This window comes from Ranitomeya imitator, chromosome 5, assembly GCF_032444005.1.
Source record: "Ranitomeya imitator isolate aRanImi1 chromosome 5, aRanImi1.pri, whole genome shotgun sequence".
In the NCBI taxonomy this organism is placed as follows: domain Eukaryota; kingdom Metazoa; phylum Chordata; class Amphibia; order Anura; family Dendrobatidae; genus Ranitomeya; species Ranitomeya imitator.
In genome coordinates, this window is record NC_091286.1 from 189,990,581 (window position 1) to 190,015,741 (window position 25,161).

Consider the following 25,161-nt stretch of genomic DNA (forward strand, 5'->3'; position numbering starts at 1 on the left):
CCTTCACAGAGGCAAAGAGACAGCGCCGCCGCCACGAGGCATCCCGCCCAGCCTCTTCTGGCTCTGTGCCCTCAGGGTCAAATGTCCCGGTGCCCTCCGGGTCAACTCCTCCAGATCCTAGTAGGTTCCCACAATAATGTGATTTGGATTTTGTTTCAGGTCCCCTTCCCCCCCCGGCAGCCAGTGTTGCCATATATGCTAACAGACCTTTTTTAAAAATTTTTTTTTTTTTTTTTTCTTCACAGAGGCAAAGACACAGCACCGCCGCCGCCACGAGGCATCCCGCCCAGCCTCTTCTGGCTCTGTGCCCTCAGGGTCCAATGTCCCGGAGCCCTCCGGGTCAACTCCTCCAGATCCTAGTAGGTTCCCACAATAATGTGATTTGGATTTTGTTTCAGGTCCCCTTCCCCCCCCGGCAGCCAGTGTTGCCATATATGCTAACAGACCTTTTTTAAAAATTTTTTTTTTTTTTTTTCTTCACAGAGGCAAAGACACAGCACCGCCGCCGCCACGAGGCATCCCGCCCAGCCTCTTCTGGCTCTGTGCCCTCAGGGTCCAATGTCCCGGAGCCCTCCGGGTCAACTCCTCCAGATCCTAGTAGGTTCCCACAATTATGTGATTTGGATTTTGTTTCAGGTCCCCTTCCCCCCCCGGCAGCCAGTGTTGCCATATATGCTAACAGACCTTTTTTAAAAATTTTTTTTTTTTTTTCTTCACAGAGGCAAAGACACAGCACCGCCGCCGCCACGAGGCATCCCGCCCAGCCTCTTCTGGCTCTGTGCCCTCAGGGTCCAATGTCCCGGAGCCCTCCGGGTCAACTCCTCCAGATCCTAGTAGGTTCCCACAATAATGTGATTTGGATTTTGTTTCAGGTCCCCTTCCCCCCCCCCGGCAGCCAGTGTTGCCATATATGCTAACAGAACTTTTTTAAAAAAATTTTATTTTTTTTTTTCTTCACAGAGTCAAAGACACAGCACCGCCACCACCACGAGGCATCCCGCCCAGCCTCTTCTGGCTCTGTGCCCTCAGGGTCCAATGTCCCGGAGCCCTCCGGGTCAACTCCTCCAGATCCTAGTAGGTTCCCACAATTATGTGATTTGGATTTTGTTTCAGGTCCCCTTCCCCCCCCGGCAGCCAGTGTTGCCATATATGCTAACAGACCTTTTTTAAAAATTTTTTTTTTTTTTTTTCTTCACAGAGGCAAAGACACAGCACCGCCGCCGCCACGAGGCATCCCGCCCAGCCTCTTCTGGCTCTGTGCCCTCAGGGTCCAATGTCCCGGAGCCCTCCGGGTCAACTCCTCCAGATCCTAGTAGGTTCCCACAATAATGTGATTTGGATTTTGTTTCAGGTCCCCTTCCCCCCCCCGGCAGCCAGTGTTGCCATATATGCTAACAGAACTTTTTTAAAAAAATTTTATTTTTTTTTTTCTTCACAGAGTCAAAGACACAGCACCACCGCCGCCACGAGGCATCCCGCCCAGCCTCTCCTGGATCTGTGCCCTCCGGGTCAACTCCTCCAGATCCTAGTAGGTTCCCACAATTATGTGATTTGGATTAAGTTGCAGGTCCCCTCTTAACACCCCCCCCCCTCCCCCGGCAGCCACTGTTGCCATATATGCTGACAGACCTTGTTTTTTTTTTTTCCTTCACAGAGGCAAAGAGACAGCGCCGCCGCCGACAGCACGAGGCATTCAACAGCGACTCAGATCCAGAAGTGCCCTCCGTGCCTCAACATCCTAGTAGGTTCCCACAATTAAGTTATTTTGATTTTGTTGCAGGCCCACTCTTTCACCCCCAACCCAAACCCCCACCCCCCCCCCCCCTTCCCCCCCCAAGTCTGTTTTGCTTACTTTTTTTTTTTTTTTTCTTTTTTTTTTCATTCACAGAAGCAAAGACACATCGGGAGACTACTGTGTTATTAATGTTATGTTTTTTGACCCACAGCTCTCGTCACTGTCAACAAGGAGGATATTGAAGCCGGCATAGACAAGTTACTCCACACTATGGCACATATTCAGGAGCAGCACAATGTGGCAATGGAGGAGCTGCAGAAGCTGCGGGACATGTGCCAGCAGTTGTAGGCGGGCCAATAATCCATTTTTTGTTGTTCAAATTAAAAGATTTTGTTAAACTTTCATTCGATTTTTTTTTAGTTAACTGTACATGAATTTGTTACGTTAATTTGTTCCCTCATACAGTGCTGTGATTGAGACACACCAATCAAAAAGTAGTGATAGAATTTATAATAAAAGCTTTTATTTGAAACATTATTTTAACAAGACAATAAAAAAAAGGAATGTAAAAGTAGTTAGGAAATCACAAATTATGATACGACGATTGTTCCGGCTGAAAATTTTGGTGCCTGATGGGCGAAGCCATATGTAAAGGTATTGGCGTGTAGGAGTTATTAGGGGGTGGCTGGCCGAAGTGGGAAACGTGAGGATTGTGTCGCATCGATGTCTGACCCTGTGACCAACCATTGAAATTTGATGGCTCTGTCCGCTGTATTGGCCGGGAAGAGACCAAACAAGTGTTCTTGTCCAAATCGCCATCAGTACCCTTGTTTACTGCTTCCAGAATCAGACGCTCTGCTAGTATTCTTTGGTTGTCGTCCATTTTGGCCAGTTTGTCAACCACATAGTGTCCAAACCCCTCTAACGCAGGGCTAACATTTCTTGTCAACACCTTCTTTGCCAGGCTCAATAGTTCATTTGAGGCGTCTGAGGTGGCTTTCCGTTTTCTTGGACCTTGCCTCGATTGAGTCCTGGCAGGTGCAGCCTCCACTAAATCTGTTGTTGTGCAGTCCTGTGAACAGTCTAGTGTACTCTCCTGCGCACTGTCATCCTGGGGGGGGGGGAAAAAAAACAAGTTATGAACCCGGCAACAAAAAGTAGTACCACCATAACCGCATCCAAACTATATATTCGTAGTAGGTAACAAAAAGATTATAATATATTTGATGCTTAGTAATATTCTTTAACCCTCCCTTTTATTGAATACTTTGAACTACACTGTTCTGACTGCTATGGGAACCTGACCAATATTTTATAGTCTAAATAGTCTCAACAAGAGTACATCGGCAGCTTGAAGCGATACTATTTTCTATATTGCTTACATGGTATGGTTTACATATATCTCCATTTCATACATATTAAGTTCCCCATATAATACTTGACTGCGACAGGGTTACTTATGTGTACATGTTTTTGTAACAACTTCAAACTGATGTGATAATCAGAAGTATAAAACCTAAAATGCAGAGAAAAATTATGTAATTATAGGACACATTGGTGAACTTTCGTCCAAAGAGCTACTTACTTGTTGCCCTTGTGACTCCTGCTCGGCGTGGTTCTCCGAAACTATTGGTTCCACAGGTGCCAACAATCGAAGACACGTTGAAGTCCGTGGCACCTCTTGGTCCCTCAGAAAATTAAGATGCTCAAAATACCACAGTTTTGGCACATAAACTTCTTCAGTGGAAGCTCCGGACCTTGTAGTCTGAAGAACCTTGTTCAGCTCCTTCCTCCAGACCGTGCGGAGCGCCTGGATTTTCTTTTTAATAACTGCTTCGTTAGCTGCCTCATCTGGTGCCTGACGATTGTAAAGCTCAATGAGCTGTAAGTAACCCTCCCTCCTCTTTTCCCTGTTACAATACTCAGGAGATTTTATTTTCCAGAGGCAGGGAAAAGACTGATAAATCTCGATGAAATCCCTGATGAACTCCACACGATTTGACATCTAAAAAGTAATTATAAAAAAAAATTACATGGTTGACAAAGAGTCCTATTAACAATACTTTTGCCAGTGTGCCAAACGCTTAACAACAGCAGCCACACAAAGCGCTCATGCCTACCATCGCTTCTTCCATCTGCCACGCCATAGGCCACCATAACCCAAAACAGTGTACCGCCCGCTTCCCTACAGCAGCCACACAAAGCGCTCATGGTGACCATACATTGTACCATCTGCCACGCTGTAGCGCAACAGACACAACCGGTCATAAGCAGTCACAACAGCGTACCATCCGCATCGTTTCAGCGGCGGAACGAAGCGGTCATGCCGAACAAACTGAGTTCCATCTACCACGCTGTAGCCCACCAGTCACGACCAGTCACGACCAGTCACAACAGCGTACCATCCGCATCGCTTCTTCCATCTGCCGCGCCATAGGCCACCATAACCCAAAACAGTGTACCGCCCGCTTCCCTACAGCAGCCACACAAAGCGCTCATGGTGACCATACATTGTGCCATCTGCCACGCTCTAGGTCAACACACACAACCGGTCATAAGCAGTCACACCAGCGTACCATCCGCATCGCTTCAGCGGTGGAACGAAGCGGTCATGCCGAACAAACTGAGTTCCATCTACCACGCTGTAGCCCACCAGTCACGACCAGTCACGACCAGTCACAACAGCGTACCATCCGCATCGCTTCTTCCATCTGCCGCGCCATAGGCCACCATAACCCAAAACAGTGTACCGCCCGCTTCCCTACAGCAGCCACACAAAGCGCTCATGGTGACCATACATTGTGCCATCTGCCACGCTCTAGGTCAACACACACAACCGGTCATAAGCAGTCACACCAGCGTACCATCCGCATCGCTTCAGCGGTGGAACGAAGCGGTCATGCCGAACAAACTGAGTTCCATCTACCACGCTGTAGCCCACCAGTCACGACCAGTCACGACCAGTCACAACAGCGTACCATCCGCATCGCTTCTTCCATCTGCCGCGCCATAGGCCACCATAACCCAAAACAGTGTACCGCCCGCTTCCCTACAGCAGCCACACAAAGCGCTCATGGTGACCATACATTGTGCCATCTGCCACGCTCTAGCTCAACACACACAACCGGTCATAAGCAGTCACACCAGCGTACCATCCGCATCGCTTCAGCGGTGGAACGAAGCGGTCATGCCGAACAAACTGAGTTCCATCTACCACGCTGTAGCCCACCAGTCACAACCAAGCACAACAGCGTACCATCTGCCACATTGTAGCCCTCCAGTCACAACAGTGTACCATCCACTTCGCTTCAGCGGTGGAACGAAGCACTCATGCCGTCCATACAGCGTTCCATCCACCACGCCCAAGCGGTTTACATACCTCGAAGCAGCGGTGCAAAGCGTGGTATATTCAGCGAGGTACAAAATTCCGATGTCCAGGTCCACCAAGTGTCCAAGTACGAAGTGAAGAAAGGAAATTTTGAAAGCAGTGAAGTGGCATTGGGAACAATAGCGCTCAGGTGACAAATTTTCCAACCAATTGTGTGCACAGAACCTTTGGCCTATCACCACACTAACTAGTGGCACAACACGCCCCTTGTGAACAACGTCACGCACAGATTATGCAAAATTTGCTCTGAATCGTCGTGTGTGACACGACCGTACGACTGTCCCATACGACTTCTACATCGCAAATACGTCATGAATTTATCGCTTCAGCGTCGTGCATCGTGTAGTGTGACCGCAGTCTACGATGTTTGAAACGATAATTAAGCGACGATGCAACGTCACAAATCGTGCCGTCGTAGCGATCTAAATTGCACTGTGTGACGGTACCATTAGATGCTGGAAGGTCGATTTGACACAAGATCCTATCTATCTAATCTAGATAACAATAAACCATGTAGCTATCTGACTACTTGCAGGAGCTGCATTAGGCTGTTACACTCACAAAAGGGTGGTGAAGCCACATGTCCACTTTTAGTATGGAGAGGGAGGGACATGTGACTTCAGCAGCCAATGACACACACCCTTGTGTCTGGACATTGTGGATGGTTTCTGCTCCCTGTTTGGCTGTCGGAATCTTCACACATTAAGTTAATAAAAAAAAGAGTAACAGTCTGTCACTCCTCTCCCTCCTCAAACATGTCCTCCCCCTCGCTCATCATACAGCACCACAATCCTAGCCAAAGTTCTAACAAAAGCATTAGTGGAAACTCGATCCTTTACCAAACTTTGGCCAAACTTTGCTGATTTTGAAGAAAATGCTCAGGAATCTGAACACGGATCCGAATGTGCAACGTTCGTGCTGAATTTGAGATTGGCGAACGTTTTCTGAACAAGTTTGTTCATCTCTACTCTTTATTCCCTTCATGACATCCGCCATACATGTACGGCACTGCAGGAGGTGCGTTCCCACAAATCACTGTACACGTACAGCGCAACGATTGCCCGGGCTCACTCTGAGCACCAGTGGAAACAAAAGCATTTGTGAGTGCTATATGAGAGCTGACACCCTGCAGCAATGCCCATGATCGGCACTAACACGGTTCGCAAGCATTTAACTCTTGTCTTATAACATTTACCACACAGTGAATGGTATAAAAAATAATTCCTGCATTGCTGGTTTTTGTTTGTGTGTGATAGCAGCCAAACTTAAAAAAACAATATAAATCTGGTATCGCTGTAATCGCAACGACCCGAAGAATAAAGTCGTCTAATCACATATACCTCATGAGGAATGGCGTAAAAAAATAATTTAAACCAATTATTTGCCTGCTGTTGATTTGTTTATTTGGTCTCCCAAAGGACGCAGCAAGGCTCGGCTCACATTTATCCTGCGCTCTATGCTGAGAGCTTAAACCAAGGTTTCAATGTAAATTTTTGAAATACGTAATTCAGGCAGAATCCCCAGTAGAAGATTAACTATAATGAGGCAGATGGAGACACTGTGGATGCCGTCTGGCCTATGATCCAACATTATCCGTCTTTTTAGGCATGCATAAAAGCGCAGTCAACCACAGTTTTGTACACCTCTGAAAAGGACACAGCTGAACAGAGGCCAAACGGAGTCCAGAGTAATGCTGCTGACTCATTACAGTGAATGGATCCTTGGAGTTTTCATCTGAATCGCGTCATTCAGAGATTTAGATGGAAACCACAATGTATGTGCTCACTGTAGAGCACAAAATAAATGTGATCCAAAATGGAAAATGTTGCCAATAAAAACTTCAGCTCAATGGACAAAAGAAGCAAACCCCCACTCAGGTCCATCATCCGTCAATGGAAAATATAAGGGCTTCTATGTTACTGATAGCACAAAGGCTCTGGGTAAGTGCTCCAGCTCTCTTGAGGGTTCAAGGTGCTCACAGTGCCTCTAGATGAATTAATTCAGGGGTATAAGTTCCAAAATGGGGTCACTTGTGGGGGTTTCCACTGTTTAGGCATATCAGAGGCTCTACAAATGCGACAAGGCTTCTGCTATCTATTCCAGCCAATTTTATGCTCCAAAAGTCAAATGGTGCTCTTTCCCTTCCAAGCCCTGCCATGTCCTCAAACAATTGTTTTCTCTCTCCCCACCCCCCCATGATGGCACCATGGAGAGAGGGGATCCGCCCTGTTGGGACAGGAAACCTACAGGCGGTACCCCTCTTCCGCATCAGTTGATATCCTGTCCCAAGGGAACCATACAGCTCCAGGGTACCTTGTCTCCAGAGATTCTGGGACCGGTCAGTTCGGTGCAGGCAGGGGGGTCCCCTGCCTCAGCTGGCGCGGTTCCCGAAGTGCCACCTCCGGGGTCAGCGGGCCCTTGAGTGTGTGCGAGGAGAGGTGGCAGAAGATGGAACACAAGACCACCTCTCCCGCATGTATGCGGCGTCCCTCATGGCTGCGTGTTCTGGAGCTCTGGAACCAGAGGGCGCACGTGTGAGATGTTGGCCGCAATGCATCCCTGGGAGCCAGTTCTGCGCATGCACGGTATCCCGATTACATCAGGCGCGCAATGCATTACTGGGAACTCTGTAATGGTAGGCAAGCAGTTTTCCCTTAGTGAAACAGAGGCTGGGGGAGGTCCGGGAGCAGCTTTATAAGTTGTTCTGGGCATCAGGAAGGTGCTTCCTAGTAAGTCATCATCTCTAGCAGGCATGAGCGACCAGAATCTCCAGGATGAGCAGGCCCCTTTGAGTCACTGTCCCAGCAAGGATTTCTCTCGGCCAGGCCTTCAGCAGTAGCCACGGCAGCAGCAGCAGCCACGACAGCAGAAGAGACGGACGGTGAAGGATCCTTCCCATAGACGCAGCAGCAGCAACCGTTCAGGCTCTCAACGTAGTAAGAGTCCTAGCACGGTTGTCAGCAGGAAAGAAAATCTGTATAAAGAGCCATCGCATCCGATATCCTTCCGTTCTCTGCTGGGTGGTAAGTGGACTTTGTGAAAGTCACTTTATAATTAGGGCCTATTCCTCTTGTTTTGTAAGGCAACAAATGTGTCAGCAAGACCAAACACAGTATATGTGCACTATGCGCAGAGGATCTACCCACTACTTGGGTCAAGAGACTGTGTAAATCTTGTATTCAACAAACAGTTTCAGAGGAAGCGCCAAACTTTGCGGAAAGTCTTAGGTCCCTAATCAAAAACCAGGTGGAGGATTCACATAAGTCCTTAAAAAAGAAGGGGAAAACACATTGAAAAACTAAGTACATTTACCGTTTTGAGTCCAGTAGTTCAAAGATCAGGAGTGAGTCAGATTCTGGTAATTCTCAATCTTCTGCTTGCTCTTCCTCTCCCGAGAATGGTTGGTGTTGTTTTTCAATAGCGGAAACAGATAATTTAATCAAAATAGTTAGATCCACTATGGGCCTCGTAGATTCCTGACCAAATAAAACTATTCAAAAGACAATGTTTAGCGGGCTTGAACAAAAATTCAGAAGATCTTTTCCATTGAACGATAAAGTTTAAAATGGAAAAAGCCAGAGAAAAAGGGCCTTTTCACCCCCAAAAAGAAAATACCCCTTTTGAGGATTCTATGTGCTCCTTCTGGGAGAAAGCCCCAAAATTAGATATGGCTATCGCTTAAGCCTCCAAAAAATTTTCACTCCCATTTGAAGACATTGGAATGTTAACCCCTTCAAGACCCAGCCTATTTTGACCTTAAAGACCTTGCCGTTTTTTGCAATTCTGACCAGTGTCCCTTTATGAGGTAATAACTCAGGAACGCTTCAACGGATCCTAGCGGTTCTGAGATTGTTTTTTCGTGACATATTGGGCTTCATGTTAGTGGTAAATTTAGGTCAATAAATTCTGCGTTTATTTGTGATAAACACGGAAATTTGGCGAAAATTTTGAAAATTTCGCAATTTTCACATTTTGAATTTTTATTCTGTTAAACCAGAGAGATATGTGACACAAAATAGTTAATAAATAACATTTCCCACATGTTTACTTTACATCAGCACAATTTTGGAAACAAAATTTTTTTTTGTTAGGAAGTTATAAGGGTTAAAATTCGACCAGCGATTTGTCATTTTTACAACGAAATTTACAAAACCATTTTTTTTAGGGACCACCTCACATTTGAAGTCAGTTTGAGGGGTCTATATGGCTGAAAATACCCAAAAGTGACACCATTCTAAAAACTGCACCCCTCAAGGTACTCAAAACCACATTCAAGAAGTTTATTAACCCTTCAGGTGCTTCACAGCAGCAGAAGCAACATGGAAGGAAAAAATGAACATTTAACTTTTTAGTCACAAAAATTATCTTTTAGCAACAATTTTTTTATTTTCCCAATGGTAAAAGGAGAAACTGAACCATGAAAGTTGTTGTCCAATTTGTCCTGAGTACGCTGATACCTCATATGTGGGGGTAAACCACTGTTTTGGCGCATGGCAGGGCTTGGAAGGGAAGGAGCGCCATTTGACTTTTTGAATCAAAAATTGGCTCCACTCTTTAGCGGACACCATGTCACGTTTGGAGAGCCCCCGTGTGCCTAAAAATTGGAGCTCCCCCACAAGTGACCCCATTTTGGAAACTAGACGCCCCAAGGAACTTATCTAGATGCATAGTGAGCACTTTGAACCCCCAGGTGCTTCACAAATTGATCCGTAAAAATGAAAAAGTACTTTTTTTTCACAAAAAAATTCTTTTAGCCTCAATTTTTTCATTTTCACGTGGGCAACAGGATAAAATGGATCCTAAAATGAGTTGGGCAATTTCTCCTGAGTACACCAATACCTCACATGTGGAGGTAAACCACTGTTTGGGCACATGGTAAGGCTCGGAAGGGAAGGAGCGCCATTTGACTTTTTGAATGAAAAATTATTTCCATCGTTAGCGGACACCATGTCGCGTTTGGATAGCTCCTGTGTGCCTAAACATTGGCGCTCCCCCACAAGTGACCCCATTTTGGAAACTAGACCCCCCAAGGAACTAATTTAGATGCCTAGTGAGCACTTTAAACCCTCAGGTGCTTCACAAATTGATCTGTAAAAATGAAAAAGTAATTTTTTTTCACAAAAAAATTCTTTTCGCCTCAATTTTTTCATTTTCACATGGGCAGTAGGATAAAATGGATCATAAAATTTGTTGGGCAATTTCTCCCGAGTACGCCGATACCTCATATGTGGGGGTAAACCACTGTTTGGGCACTCGGCAGGGCTCGGAAGAGAAGGCGCGCCATTTGACTTTTTGAATGGAAAATTAGCTCCAATTGTTAGCGGACACCATGTCGCGTTTGGAGAGCCCCTGTGTGCCTAAACATTGGAGCTCCCGCACAAGTGACCCCATTTTGGAAACTAGACCCCCCAAGGAACTTATCTAGATGCATATTGAGCACTTTAAACCCCCAGGTGCTTCACAGAAGTTTATAACGCAGAGCCATGAAAATAAAAAATAATTTTTCTTTCCTCAAAAATGATTTTTTAGCCTGGAATTTCCTATTTTGCCAAGGATAATAGGAGAAATTGGACCCCAAATATTGTTGTCCAGTTTGTCCTGAGTACGCTGATACCCCATATGTGGGGGTAAACCACTGTTTGGGCGCACGGCAGGGCTCGGAAGGGATGGCACGCCATTTGGCTTTTTAAATGGAAAATTAGCTCCAATCATTAGCGGACACCATGTCACGTTTGGAGAGCCCCTGTGTGCCTAAACATTGGAGATCCCCCAGAAATGACACCATTTTAGAAACTAGACCCCCAAAGGAACTAATCTAGATGTGTGGTGAGGACTTTGAACCCCCAAGTGCTTCACAGAAGTTTATAACGCAGAGCCATGAAAATAAAAAAAAAATTTTTCTCAAAAATGATCTTTTAGCCTGCAATTTTTTATTTTCCCAAGGGTAACAGGAGAAATTTGACCCCAAAAGTTGTTTTCCAGTTTCTCCTGAGTACGCTGATACCCCATATGTGGGGGTAAATCACTGTTTGGGCACATGCCGGGGCTCGGAAGTGAAGTAGTGACGTTTTGAAATGCAGACTTTGATGGAATGCTCTGTGGGCGTCACGTTGCGTTTGCAGAGCCCCTGATGTGGCTTAACAGTAGAAACCCCCCACAAGTGACCCCATTTTGGAAACTAGACCCCCAAAGGAACTTATCTAGATGTGTGGTGAGCACTTTGAACCCCCAAGTGCTTCATAGAAGTTTATAATGCAGAGCCGTGAAAATAATAAATACGTTTTCTTTCCTCAAAAATAATTATTTAGCCCAGAATTTTTTAATTTTCCCAAGGGTAACAGGAGAAATTTGACCCCAATATTTGTTGTCCAGTTTCTCCTGAGTACGGTGATACCCCATATGTGGGGGTAAACTACTGTTTGGGCACATGCCGGGGCTTGGAATTGAAGTAGTGACGTTTTGAAATGCAGACTTTGATGGAATGCTCTGCGGGCGTCACGTTGCGTTTGCAGAGCCCCTGATGTGCCTAAACAGTAGAAACCCCCCACAAGTGACCCCATTTTGGAAACTAGACCCTGAAAGGAACTTATCTAGATGTGTGATGAGCACTTTGAACCCCCAAGTGCTTCATAGAAGTTTATAATGCAGAGCCGTGAAAATAATAAATACGTTTTCTTTCCTCAAAAATAATTATTTAGCCCAGAATATTTTATTTTCCCAAGGGTTACAGGAGAAATTGGACCCCAAAAGTTGTTGTCCAGTTTCTCCTGAGTACGCTGATACCCCATATGTGGGGGTAAACCACTGTTTGGGCACACGTCGGGGCTCAGAAGGGAAGTAGTCACTTTTGAAATGCAGACTTTGATGGAATGGTCTGCGGGTGTCACGTTGCGTTTGCAGAGCCCCTGGTGTGCCTAAACAGTAGAAACCCCCCACAAGTGACCCCATTTTAGAAACTAGACCCCCCAAGGAACTTATCTAGATATGTGGTGAGCACTTTGAACCTCCAAGTGCTTCACAGACGTTTACAACGCAGAGCCGTGAAAATAAAAAATCATTTTTCTTTCCTCAAAAATTATGTTTTAGCAAGCATTTTTTTATTTTCACAAGGGTAACAGGAGAAATTGGACCCCAGTAATTGTTGCGCAGTTTGTCCTGAGTATGCTGGTACCCCATATGTGGGGGTAAACCACTGTTTGGGCACACGTCAGGGCTCGGAAGTGAGGGAGCACCATTTGACTTTTTGAATACGAGATTGGCTGGAATCAATGGTGGCGCCATGTTGCGTTTGGAGACCCCTGATGTGCCTAAACAGTGGTAACCCCTCAATTCTAACTCCAACACTAACCCCAACACACCCCTAACCCTAATCCCAACTGTAGCCATAACCCTAATCACAACCCTAACCACAACCCTAATCACAACCCTAACCCCAACACACCCCTAACCACAACACTAACCCCAACACACCCCTAACCCTAACCACAACCCTAATTCCAACCCTAACCCTAAGGCTATGTGCCCACGTTGCGGATTCGTGTGAGATATTTCCGCACCATTTTTGAAAAATCTGCGGGTAAAAGGCACTGCGTTTTACCTGCGGATTTTCCGCGGATTTCCAGTGTTTTTTGTGCGGATTTCACCTGCGGATTCCTATTGAGGAACAGGTGTAAAACGCTGCGGAATCCGCACAAAGAATTGACATGCTGCGGAAAATACAACGCAGCGTTCCCGCGCGGTATTTTCCGCACCATGGGCACAGCGGATTTGGTTTTTCATATGTTTACATGGTACTGTAAACCTGATGGAACACTGCTGCGAATCCGCAGCCAAATCCGCACCGTGTGCACATAGCCTAATTCTAAAGGTATGTGCACACGCTGCGGAAAACGCTGCGGATCCGCAGCAGTTTCCCATGAGTGTACAGTTCAATGTAAACCTACGGGAAACAAAAATCGCTGTACACATGCTGCGGAAAAACTGCACGGAAACGCAGCGGTTTACATTCCGCAGCATGTCACTTCTTTGTGCGGATTCCGCAGCGGTTTTACAACTGCTCCAATAGAAAATCGCAATTGTAAAACCGCAGTGAAATGCGCAGAAAAAAACGCGGTAAATCCGCCATAAATCCGCAGCGGTTTAGCACTGCGGATTTATCAAATCCGCAGCGGAAAAATCCGCAGAGGACCAGAATACGTGTGCACATTCCTAACCCTAACCCTAACCCTAGCCCTAACCCTAGCCCTAACCCTAACCCTAACCCTACCCCTAACCCTAACCCTACCCCTAACCCTACCCCTAACCCTAACCCTACCCCTAACCCTAACCCTAACCCTAACCCTACCCCTACCCCTAACCCTAACCCTATTCTAACATTAGTGGGAAAAAAAAAATTTCTTTATTTTTTTATTGTCCCTACCTATGGGGGTGACAAAGGGGGGGGTCATTTATTATTTTTTTTATTTTGATCACTGAGATAGATTATATCTCAGTGATCAAAATGCACTTTGGAACGAATCTGCCGGCCGGCAGATTCGGCGGGCGCACTGCGCATGCGCCCGCCATTTTGGAAGATGGCGGCGCCCGGGAGAAGACGGACGGGACCCCGGCTGGATCGGTAAGTATGATAGGGTGGGGGGGGACCACGGGGGGGGGGATCGGAGCACGGGGGGGGGAATCGGAGCGCGGGAGGGGTGGAACGGAGCGCGGGGGGCGTGGAACGGAGCACGGGGGGGCTGGAACGGAGCACGGGGGGGTGGAACGGAGCACGGGGGGGGTGGATCGGAGTGCAGGGGGGTGATTGGAGCACGGGGGGGTGATTGGAGCACGGGGCGAGCGGACACGAGCACGGGGGGGAGCGGAGCACAGGGCGGAGGGGAGCCGGAGCAGTGTACCGGCCAGATCGGGGGGGTGGGGGGGCGATCGGAGGGGTGGGGTGGGGGCACACTAGTATTTCCAGCCATGGCCGATGATATTTCAGCATCGGCCATGGCTGGATTGTAATATTTCACCCGTTATAATGGGTGAAATATTACAAATCGCTCTGATTGGCAGTTTCACTTTCAACAGCCAATCAGAGCGATCGTAGCCACGAGGGGGTGAAGCCACCCCCCCTGGGCTAAACTACCACTCCCCCTGTCCCTGCAGATCGGGTGAAATGGGAGTTAACCCTTTCACCCGGCCTGCAGGGACGCGATCTTTCCATGACGCCGCATAGGCGTCATGGGTCGGAATGGCACCGACTTTCATGACGCCTACGTGGCGTCATGGGTCGGGAAGGGGTTAAAAGACCCCAATGGACAAAAAAGCAGACTTTTTCTTTAAAGGTGCCTGGGAGGCAGCGGGGGTGGAATGAAACCTGCTGTCACGGCCACTTGTACGGCTAGGGCTTTAATGATATGGCTGATGAACTGGAAACACAATTGAAGGAAAAGACCCCCTAGAGACACAATTTTAAACATGGTCCCTATAATGAGGGGGGTGTCAGCCTTTTTGGCAGACGCCTCTGCAGATTCAGTAAGACTGGCCACTAGGGCATGATCTTTCTCAAATGCAGCTAGACGGGCCTTATGGCTTAAAACTTGGTCGAGGGACCTCCAAACTAAATCAAAATTGTGTTCTATCCCCTGCGAAGGCGAATTCCTGTTCGGGACCACCCTGGACGACATATTAGATAAAGCAGGAGATAAAAAGAAATCGTTTCCTAACCTATTCGGGTACTCCTACAAATGGCCCTTTCGAGGTAGAAAGTTCGGGAACAGGAAGCCTCCCAAAAAATGGGGGGAAGGATCCCGGTAAGGATGGGGTGATAAAAGGAACAACGCCCCAAAACGCAATCCCAATGAGGGTGTTCCCCAGGTGGGGGGAAGGTTAGTTTTCTTCCTCCCGACCTGGGAAAATATATCCAACAGCAGATGGATTATAAACATAATAAGATCTGGACTAAAACTAAAATTCATTTACCATCCTCTCCCATGTCTCATAGTGACCCCCACAAAGACCCATAAGAAAAGAACAGCTGGCCCTTCAACAGAAAATTCTAGGGCTAGTAGAAAAGAATGTTCTCCAGGAGGTTCCTCGTCAAGAAGAAGGCGAAGGATTTTACTCTCTGCTTTTTCTAAGGACTTTCAGAATGATTATAAACCTCAAAAAATTAAATAAATGTTTACATATAGAGTCCTTCAAGATGGAGACAATAAAATCTGCAGTAAAAATGCAGTTTCCCTCCTGTTTTATGACAGTATTAGACCTAAAGGATGCTTATTATCACGTCACCATCCACAAGGATTACCGGAAATTCCTCAGGGTAGTAGTCATGATTCAGGGGGAGTTAAGGCACTTTCAATTTGCGGCCCTTCCATTTGGGTTAGCTATTTCCCCGAGAGTCTTCACCAAAATAATGGCTCACCTAAGGGAACAGAATATTTTGATAGTCCTGTACCTGGACGACGTTCTCATAATAGGCAATTCCCCATGCCACTGCAAAGACCAACTAAACAAAGTTATGACGGGTCTGACAAGCCTAGGTTGGATGCTAAACTTGCCAAAATCCAAGATCATCCCAAGCCAAGTACAGGAGTATTTGGGCATACTGCTGGACTCAAACAGTCAGGAATGCCTTCTTTCTGATCGCAAGGTCCAAAATATGGTGGAACTGGCATCTCGAGCGATAGCCTTTCCCTCCTCTACCCTGCGAAAGGCTATGTTGCTCCTAGGTACTATGACTTCTTGTATCGCGGCTGTCCAGTGGGCTCAGACCCATTCTAGGAAACTACAGTAGGAAATATTGGCAGCAGAAGAATCCCTAAAAAGGGAATTTAGAAGTTAGACATTTCACCAGAAACAACCCTCTCGCTACAATGGTGGATAAATACAGACAATCTAATTTGGGGGGTTTCCTGGACTCTACCAATTTAAAAAATCTTTATGACAGAGGGTGGGGGGGCTCATCTATCCAGACAGTTAGCCCAAGGGGTTTGGGAAGGAGAAGTGAGTTTAGTATCCTCAAATATGAAGGAGCACCTAGCCGTAAAATTCACCCTGATTCATTTCCTGAGTTCTCTCCAATCCCACAATGTGAGAATATTTTCGGACAATCAAGCAATGGTGGCATATTTAAACCGCCAGGACGGCACCAGATCCCACTCCCTGATGCAGGTAACAGGGTCAATTTTTCAGATTGCAGAAAATAGCTTGAGTTCCCTGCCAGCACTACACATAAAGGGGTCAGAAAATCAAACAGAAGATTACCTGAATGTAACCCAGCTAAGACAGGGCGAATGGGAACTGAAACAGTCAGTGTTCGACCAAATCGTGAGGGCATGGAGTTATCCAGCCATAGACCTGTTCGCAAACAACAAGAACCGGAAAGTCAAGACCTTCTGCTCCATAGATCCCCAGGTGAACCCGGTTGCTCTCGACGCCCTCATGATACCTTGGGATTACCACCTAGCCTACGCCTTTCTGCCCATAGTCCTGATACCAGCAGTCCTAAGGAAGATTCAGGAGGAAAGGGCAAGGGTAATCTTAATAGCCCCCCTTCTGGCTGAGGAGGTCATGCTTTTCATGGCTAAAGATGCTGTCCATCTCAGACCCTTGGGTCCTTCTTAAGCAATAAAGGTTTTTCCTCAAATTTAATTAATGATAATAATAATCTTTATTTTTATATAGCGCTAGCATATTCCGCAGTGCTTTACAGTTTTGCACACACTGTCCCCAATGGGGCTCACAATCTAAATTCCCTATCAGTATGTCTTTGGAATGTGGGAGGAAACCGTCATACCTGGAGGAAACCCACGCAAACACGGGGAGAACATACAAACTCCTTGCAGATGTTGTCCTTGGTGGGATTAGAACCCAGGACTTCAGCACTGCAAGGCTGCAGTCCTATCCATTGAGCTACCGTGCTGCCCTTTCATTGCCACCTTCTAAAAAAGCAGAAAACCGGTAACTACCAAAACATATGGTAGAATCTGTAAAAAATTCATCTCACTGTCAGGTGCTTCCTGGGATGAGGAGGTTCCACTGGCATCTATTTTAGAGTTTTTACAGAAGGGCCTAGAACAGGGGGTGGCCACAAATACCTTAAAAGTTCAGGTTGCAGCACTAGGTGCCCTGTATAATTATAACTTGGAAGGGAACCAGTGGGTAACTAGATTATCAAAGCTTCAAGTAGATCCGAACCCGTCTTATCTCAAGGAGGTCCCCCGGGATCTGAATTTGGTCCTCGCAGCTTTAACAAAGCACCCTTTTGAACCACTATCAGAGGCCTTGCTGAAACTATTGTCCCTTAAAACCTCACGAATGGTGTTAACTTCAGCCCCAGGGTCAGCGATATTCAGGCCCTATCGGCATATCCACCCTTCACCCAGGTTTTGGAGGATAGAGTGGTTCTTAAGATAGACCCGGCTTACATTCCAAAAGTGGCATCTCATTTTCACAGGGCCCAGGAGATAACTCTCCCTGCTTTCTGTCCTAACCCCAAAAATAATAGGGAGGAAGCTTTACACACCCTAGATGTGAGGAGATGCAGAGCCTAGTATCTAGCAGCAACACCGGAGTGTAGGAAGAACAGGTCTCTTTTTGTCTGCTTTCAAGGACCACAAAAAGGGCGGAAAGCATCAAGAGTACATTCGCAAGGTGGATAAGGGATGCTATTACACGGTCTTACTCCTCTCACGGAGCAGCCGTTCGGGAGAAAATAAAGGCTCACTCAACAAGATCAGTGGCAACTTCCTGGGCGGAAAGAACCGAAGCCTCAATAGAACAGATATGTAGAGCTGCTACTTGGTCCTCTCCCTCTACATTCTTCAACCACTATCGGCTGGATCTAGCCTCCTCTTCAGATCTTACTTTTGGCAAAAGGGTTCTGGAGGCGGTGATCCCACCCTAGTCTGCATATCTCTGCAGTTCTCTCCGTGGTGCCGTCATGGGGGGAGAGAGAAAAATATAGTTACTTACCGATAACGGTATTTCTCTGACCCCATGAAGGCACCCGTTCATTCCCTCCCCTCACATGTGGGTGTGCACAATCAATGTAATTGTTTTAGTTACCCAGTTAGTAAAATCGTCACGTGGTGCTTCCGTTCAGTAATAATTGAGTATTTAATATAATTAATGATGTCTTTCACCCCATAGTTCCTTTAGTGCTCTGTAAGCAACTGATGCAGAAGAAGGGTACCGCCTTTTTATCTGTAGGTTTCCTGTCCCAATGGGGCGGATCCCCTCTCTCTGTGGTGCCATCATGGGGTCAGAGAAATGCCGTTATCGGTAAGTAACTATATTTTCCTCCACAAAAGGGGTATCCGCGTACTCAGGATATATTGCACAACAAATTTTAGAGTTCATTTTCTCCTGTTACCCTTGTAAAAATGCAAAATGTGGGGCTAAACCAACATTTTTGTGGCAAAAATTAAATTGATAATTTCTTCCTATAACATTGTTTAAATTCCAGTGAAGCACCTATAAATTTAATACACTTGCGTATGGTTTTGAGCACTTTAAGGGGTGCAGTGTTTAAAATGGTTTCACTTTGGGGTATTTCCTGTCATATATTCCCCTCAAAGTCACTTCAAACGTGATGTGGTATTTAAAAAAAAAAGTTTTATAAATTTTGTTCGAAAACATTAGAAATTGCTGATAGGAAGTTAAAAGGGTTAACATTCTAACAAAAAAAGTTTTAAAAAATTATGCAAATGATCCTGATATAAAGTAGACATGTGGTAAATGTCATTTTTAACTATGTTGTACATTATAACTGTCTGGTTTAAGGGCATGAAAATTTAAATTTTTAAAATTGCAAAATTTTCTACATTTTTCCAAAGTTCTGATACTTTCACAAATAAATGCAAAACATTTTTACCTTAATTTACCACTTAAAGTACAATGTGTCAAACAATCTCAGAATCATTGGGCTTAATTAACCCTTCCCGACCTGTGACACAGCGTATGCGTCATGAAAGGCAGTGCCAATCCGACCTGTGACGCATATGCTGTGTCACAGAATGATCACCCTCCTGCAGGTCGGGTGAAAGGGTTAACTGTAATTTCACCGGACCTGCAGGGACGGGGGAGTGGTACTTCAGCCCAGGGGGGGTGGCTTCGCCTCCCCGTGGCTATGATCGCTCTGATTGGCTGTTGAAAGTGACTGTTTCACTTTCAATCAGAGCAATCGTAATATTTCACCAATGAAAAATGTTGCAATATCATCGGCCATGGCTGGAGACCACGATCTGCCCCCGCCACCTCCACCGATCTCCTCCCCTCCATCCTCCATCCTGTCCTCTGCTCCCCTCCATCCTCCTGTCCCCCCTGCTCTGATCCCTCCCCATCGTGCTACGATTCCACCCCCTCATACTTACCGACCTCCGGTGTCCCTCTCGGTGTTTGTCCGTCTTCTGCATGGGCGCCTCCATCTTCCGGCCGGCAGATTCATTACAGGTACATTTTGATCACTGTGATAGAATATATCACAGTGATAAAAATAAAAAGAATAGTAAATAAACCCCCTCTTTATCACCCCCATAGGTAGAGACAATAATAAAATAAAGAAAATATATTTACTTTTATTTTTCCACTAGGGTTAGGGTTAGAACTAGGGTTAGGGTTGCAATTAGGGTTAGGGTTGCAATTAGGGTTAGAATTAGGGTTAGGGTTGCAATTAGGGTTGCAATTAGGGTTAGAATTAGGGTTAGGGTTGCAATTAGGGTTAAAGTTAGAATTAGGGTTACGGTTAGAATTAGGCTATGTGCACACGGTGTAGATTTGGCTGCGGATCTGCAGCGGATTGGCTGCTGCAGACTCGTAGCAGTTTTCCTTCACGTTTACAGTACCATGTAAACCTATGGAAAACCAAATGCGCTGTGCCCATGGTTAGAAAAATACAGTGTGGAAATGCTGCGTTGTATTTTCCGCAGCATGACAATTCTTTGTGCGGATTCCGCAGCGTTTTACACCTGTTCCTCAATAGGAATCCGCAGGTGAAATCCGCACAAAAAACACTGGAAATCCATGGTAAATTCGCAGGTAAAATGCAGTGCTTTTAACCTGCGGATTTTTCAAAAGCGGTGCGAAAAATCCTCACACGAATCCGCAACGTGGACACATAGCCTAATGGTTAGGGTTGGAATTAGGGTTAGTATTGGAAATAAGGTTAAGATTAGGGTTAGGGGTGTGTTGGGGTTAGGGTTAGGCTTGTGGTTAGGGTTATGGTTAGGGTTGGGATTAGGGTTAGGGGTGTGTTGGGGTTAGGGTTGTGGTTAGGGTTAGGGTTGGGATTAGGGTTAGGGGTGTGTTGGGGTTAGGGTTGTGGTTAGGGTTAGGGTTGGGATTAGGGTTAGGGGTGCGTTGGGGTTAGTGTTGTAGTTAGAATTGAGGGGTTTCCACTGTTTAGGCACATCAGGAGTCTCCAAACGCGACATGGCGCCACCATTGATTCCAGACAATCTTGCGTTCAAAAAGTCAAATGGTGCTCCCTCCCTTCCGAGCCCCAACGTGCGCCCAAACAGTGGTTTACCCAAATATATGGGGCATAAGCGTACTTAGGAAAAATTGCACAACTTTGTGGGTCTAATTTCTCATGTTACCCTTGAGAAAATAAAAAAATGGGGGCTAATAAATTATTTTTGTGGAAAAAAAATGATTTTATATTTTCACGGCTCTGCGTTATAAAATTCTGTGAAGCACTTGGGGGTTCAAAGTACTCACCACACATCTAGATAAGTTCCTTGGGGGGTCTAGTTTCCAAAATGGGGTCACTTGTGGGGGTTTCTACTGTTTAAGCACATCAGGGGCTCTGCAAACACAACGTGACGCCCACAGACCAATCTATCTACTGTACGTCTGCATTTCAAAACGTCACTACTTCCCTTCCAAGGCCCGACGTGTGCCCAAACAGTGGTTCCCTGTTATGACCTGGTGGTCAGGACAATAATGGACCTGGTGGATAAGAGCACACGGAATGACCAGATGGTTACTGATAATATAGGACGAGCTCTGGGACGTGGGAACTCTGCTGACCGCAATCCCTAATCCTATCAACCACACTAGAAATAGCGGTGGATTGCGCCTAACGCTCCCTATGCAACTTGGCACAGCCTAAGGAACTAGCTAGCCCTGAAGATAGAAAAATAAAGCCTACCTTGCCTCAGAGAAATTCCCCAAAGGAAAAGGCAGCCCCCCACATATAATGACTGTGAGTAAAGATGAAAATACAAACACAGAGATGAAATAGATTTAGCAAAGTGAGGCCCGACTTACTGAACAGACTGAGGATAGGAAAGGTAGCTTTGCGGTCAGCACAAAAACCTACAAAAAGACCACGCAGAGGGCGCAAAAAGACCCTCCGCAACGACTCACGGTGCGGAGGCGCTCCCTCTGCGTCCCAGAGCTTCCAGCAAGCAAGACAACAATCAGAATAGCAAGCTGGACAGAAAAATAGCAAACCAGAGAAAAACAAGCAGTCACTTAGCTTCTGCTGGGAAGACAGGTCACAAGAACGATCCAGGAGTGAACTAGACCAATACTGGGACATTGACAGGTGGCATGGAGCAAAGATCTAAGTGGAGTTAAATAGAGCAGCCAGCTAACGAATTAACCTCGTCACTTGTGGAAGGAAGCTCAGAAACACCCACAGCCACCAGAGAAAGTCCATGGACAGAACCAGCCGAAGTACCATTCATGACCACAGGAGGGAGCCCGACAACAGAATTCACAACAGTTCCCCCAACATATGGGGTATGAGCTGTTATGAACTGGTGGTCTAGGAGTAACATGGGACGAGCTCTGAAGGAGGTGGTACCTGTACTGACCGCAGTCCCTATGCTCAACACAACACTAGAAGTAGCCGTGGGATGCTCCTGTCACTCCCTAGGCACCTTGCCACAGCCTGAGAATTAACTACCCCTAAAGATAGAAACAGGAAAACTATCTTGCCTCAGATAAAATCCCCAAAGGATAGATAGCCCCCCACAAGTAATGACTGTGAGTGGAGAGGGAAAAGACATACACAGAATGAAACCAGGATGTAGCACAGGAGGCCAGTCTAGCTAGATAGATAGGACAGGATAGAATATTGTGCAGTCAGTATTAAAAACTACAAAAATCCACACAGAGTTTACAAAAATCTCCACACCTGACTAAAGATGTGGAGGGTAACTCTGCTTCCCAGAGCTTCCAGCTTAACTGAATTAATCCATACTGACAAGCTGGACAAAACATAGAATGCACAGAACGAATAAGTCTATAACATGTGGACAGAAAAGAGCAAAGCAAGGACTTAACTTTGCTGAACTGGTCAGGATATCAGGGAAATCCAAGCAAAGATGTGAATCCAACCAGGAACCATTGACAAGTGGCACGAACTAAATCGGCGGCATGGACATCGGAGGCAACAACCCAAGAATTATCCTCCTGGCCATAACCCTTCCACTTGACAAGATACTGAAGCCTCCGCCTCGAAAAACGAGAATCCAAAATTTTCTCAACCTCATATTCCAACTCTCCCTCAACCAACACCGGGGCAGGAGGATCAACCGAAGGAACAACAGGCACCACATATCTCCGCAACAAAGATCTATGGAAAACATTATGAATGGCAAAAGAGGCTGGAAGAGCCAAACGAAAAGACACCGGATTGATAATTTCAGAAATCTTATAAGGACCAATAAACCGAGGCTTAAACTTAGGGGAAGAAACCTTCATAGGAACATGACGAGAAGACAACCAAACCAAATCCCCCACACGAAGCCGGGGACCAACACACCGACGGCGGTTAGCAAAACGTTGAGCCTTCTCCTGAGACGACGTCAAATTGTCCACCACATGAGTCCAAATCTGCTGCAGCCTGTCTACCACAGAATCCACACCAGGACAATCAGAAGGCTCAACCTGCCCCAAAGAAAAACGAGGATGAAAACCAAAATTACAAAAGAAAGGTGAAACCAAAGTAGCCGAACTAGCCCTATTATTAAGGGCAAACTCGGCCAACGGCAAGAAAGCCACCCAATCATCCTGATCCCCCACAAGTAATGACTGTGAGTGTAGAGGGAAAAGACATACACAGAATGAAACCAGGATGTAGCACAGGAGGCCAGTCTAGCTAGATAGATAGGACAGGATAGAATACTGTGCGGTCAGTATTAAAAACTACAAAAATCCACACAGAGTTTACAAAAATCTCCACACCTGACTAAAGGTGTGGAGGGTAACTCTACTTCCCAGAGCTTCCAGCTTAACTGAATTAATACATACTGACAAGCTGGACAAAACATAGAATGCACAGAACGAATAAGTCCACAACATGTGGACAGAAAAGAGCAAAGCAAGGACTTATCTTTGCTGAACTGGTCAGGATATCAGGGAAATCCAAGCAAAGATGTGAATCCAACCAGGAACCATTGACAAGTGGCACTGGCTGAAGGGAAGAGCCAGGCATAAATAGCCAAGCAGAAAGACAATCAGTGGAAGCAGCTGCAGACTGCTAAATCCAAGAAACAGCCATTCCACTTAAAACCACCGGAGGGAGCCCAAGAGCAGAACTCACAAAAGTGCCACTTACAACCACCGGAGGGAGTCCAAGAGAGGAATTCACAACAATCAGCGTACTCAGGACAAACTGGATAATAAACAAGAAAAGAAAAGCCACTATAATGTATGCACACCACCAAAAGTTATAATAAGTCACACAAGCTTTATTGGTAACATATAAAAACAATTAAAACCATACACACAAAACTCCCTCCATATACGTGTGCCCAACACACAATACTTCCATATAGTAGTGGAAAACATGCATCAAATATGGCAGATAATGAAATAGTATACACAAATAATTACTGGCAAAGCCGCCCTGTCCTGATCAGCAAAAGATATACCGTATATACTCGAGTATAAGCCGAGATTTTCAGCCCATTTTTTGGGCTGAAAGTCCCCCTCTCGGCTTATACTCGAGTCATATACCCGGGTGTCAGCAGGGGAGGGGGAGCGGGGGCTGTGTAATCATACTTACCTGCTCCCAGCGCGGTCCCTGCAGTCCCTGGCTTCTCCGGCGCTGCAGATTCTTCCTGCACTGAGCGGTCACATGGCACCGCTCATTACAGAAATGAATAGGCAGCTCCACCCCCATAGGGGAGGAGCCGCATATTAATTGCTGTAAATGATCGGTGCCATGTGACCGCTCAATTACAGGAAGAAGCTGCAGCGCCGGAGAAGCCAGGGACTGCAGGGACCGCGCCGCAGCAGGTAAGGGGTGCGCAGCGCTATAATTACCTGCTCCTCGCTCCGGTGCGGCTCCGTCTGCAGCGTCCTCTAGCAATGACGCTCAGGTTAGAGGGCGCTGTGACGTAGTCAGTGCGTGCCCTCTGCTGAGCGTCAGTGCTGGAGACGGAGCCGCAGAGGAGCAGGTAATTATTGAAAGCGCCGGCGTCCTGAGAAGAGAGGTGAGTATGTGATTTATTTTTTTTTTATGGCAGCACCAGCAGCATTCTAAGGAGCACCTATGGGGCCATAAAGGTGCAGAGCATATATGGGGCACAGCATTATAAGGAGCACCTATGGGGCCATAAAGGTGCAGAGCATATAAGGGGCACAGCATTATAAGGAGCACCTATGGGGCCATAAAGGTGCAGAGCATATATGGGGCACAGCATTATAAGGAGCACCTATGGGGCCATAAAGGTGCAGAGCATATAAGGGGCACAGCATTATAAGGAGCATCTATGGGGCCATAAAGGTGCAGAGCATATAAGGGGCACAGCATTATAAGGAGCACCTATGGGGCCATAAAGGTGCAGAGCATATATGGGGCACAGCATTATAAGGAGCATCTATGGGGCCATAAAGGTGCAGAGCATATATGGGGCACAGCATTATAAGGAGCATCTATGGGGCCATAAAGGTGCAGAGCATATATGGGGCACAGCATTATAAGGAGCACCTATGGGGCCATAAAGGTGCAGAGCATATATGGGGCACAGCATTATAAGGAGCACCTATGGGGCCATAAAGGTGCAGAGCATATATGGGGCACAGCATTATAAGG

General features: G+C 46.4%; 1 protein-coding gene across 1 annotated transcript; it reads right to left on the reverse strand.

Moving 5' to 3' along the window:
• Positions 1-2,236: 2,236 nt before the first annotated feature.
• Positions 2,237-4,189, reverse strand: LOC138681683 (uncharacterized). Its single transcript, XM_069769438.1, has 2 exons — positions 3,321-4,189; positions 2,237-2,846 (listed from the first exon to the last, which is right to left on the reverse strand). The coding sequence occupies exons 1-2, from the start codon at positions 3,738-3,740 to the stop codon at positions 2,319-2,321; spliced, it is 948 nt and encodes a 315-aa protein (XP_069625539.1). The 5' UTR covers positions 3,741-4,189; the 3' UTR covers positions 2,237-2,318.
• Positions 4,190-25,161: the final 20,972 nt, after the last annotated feature.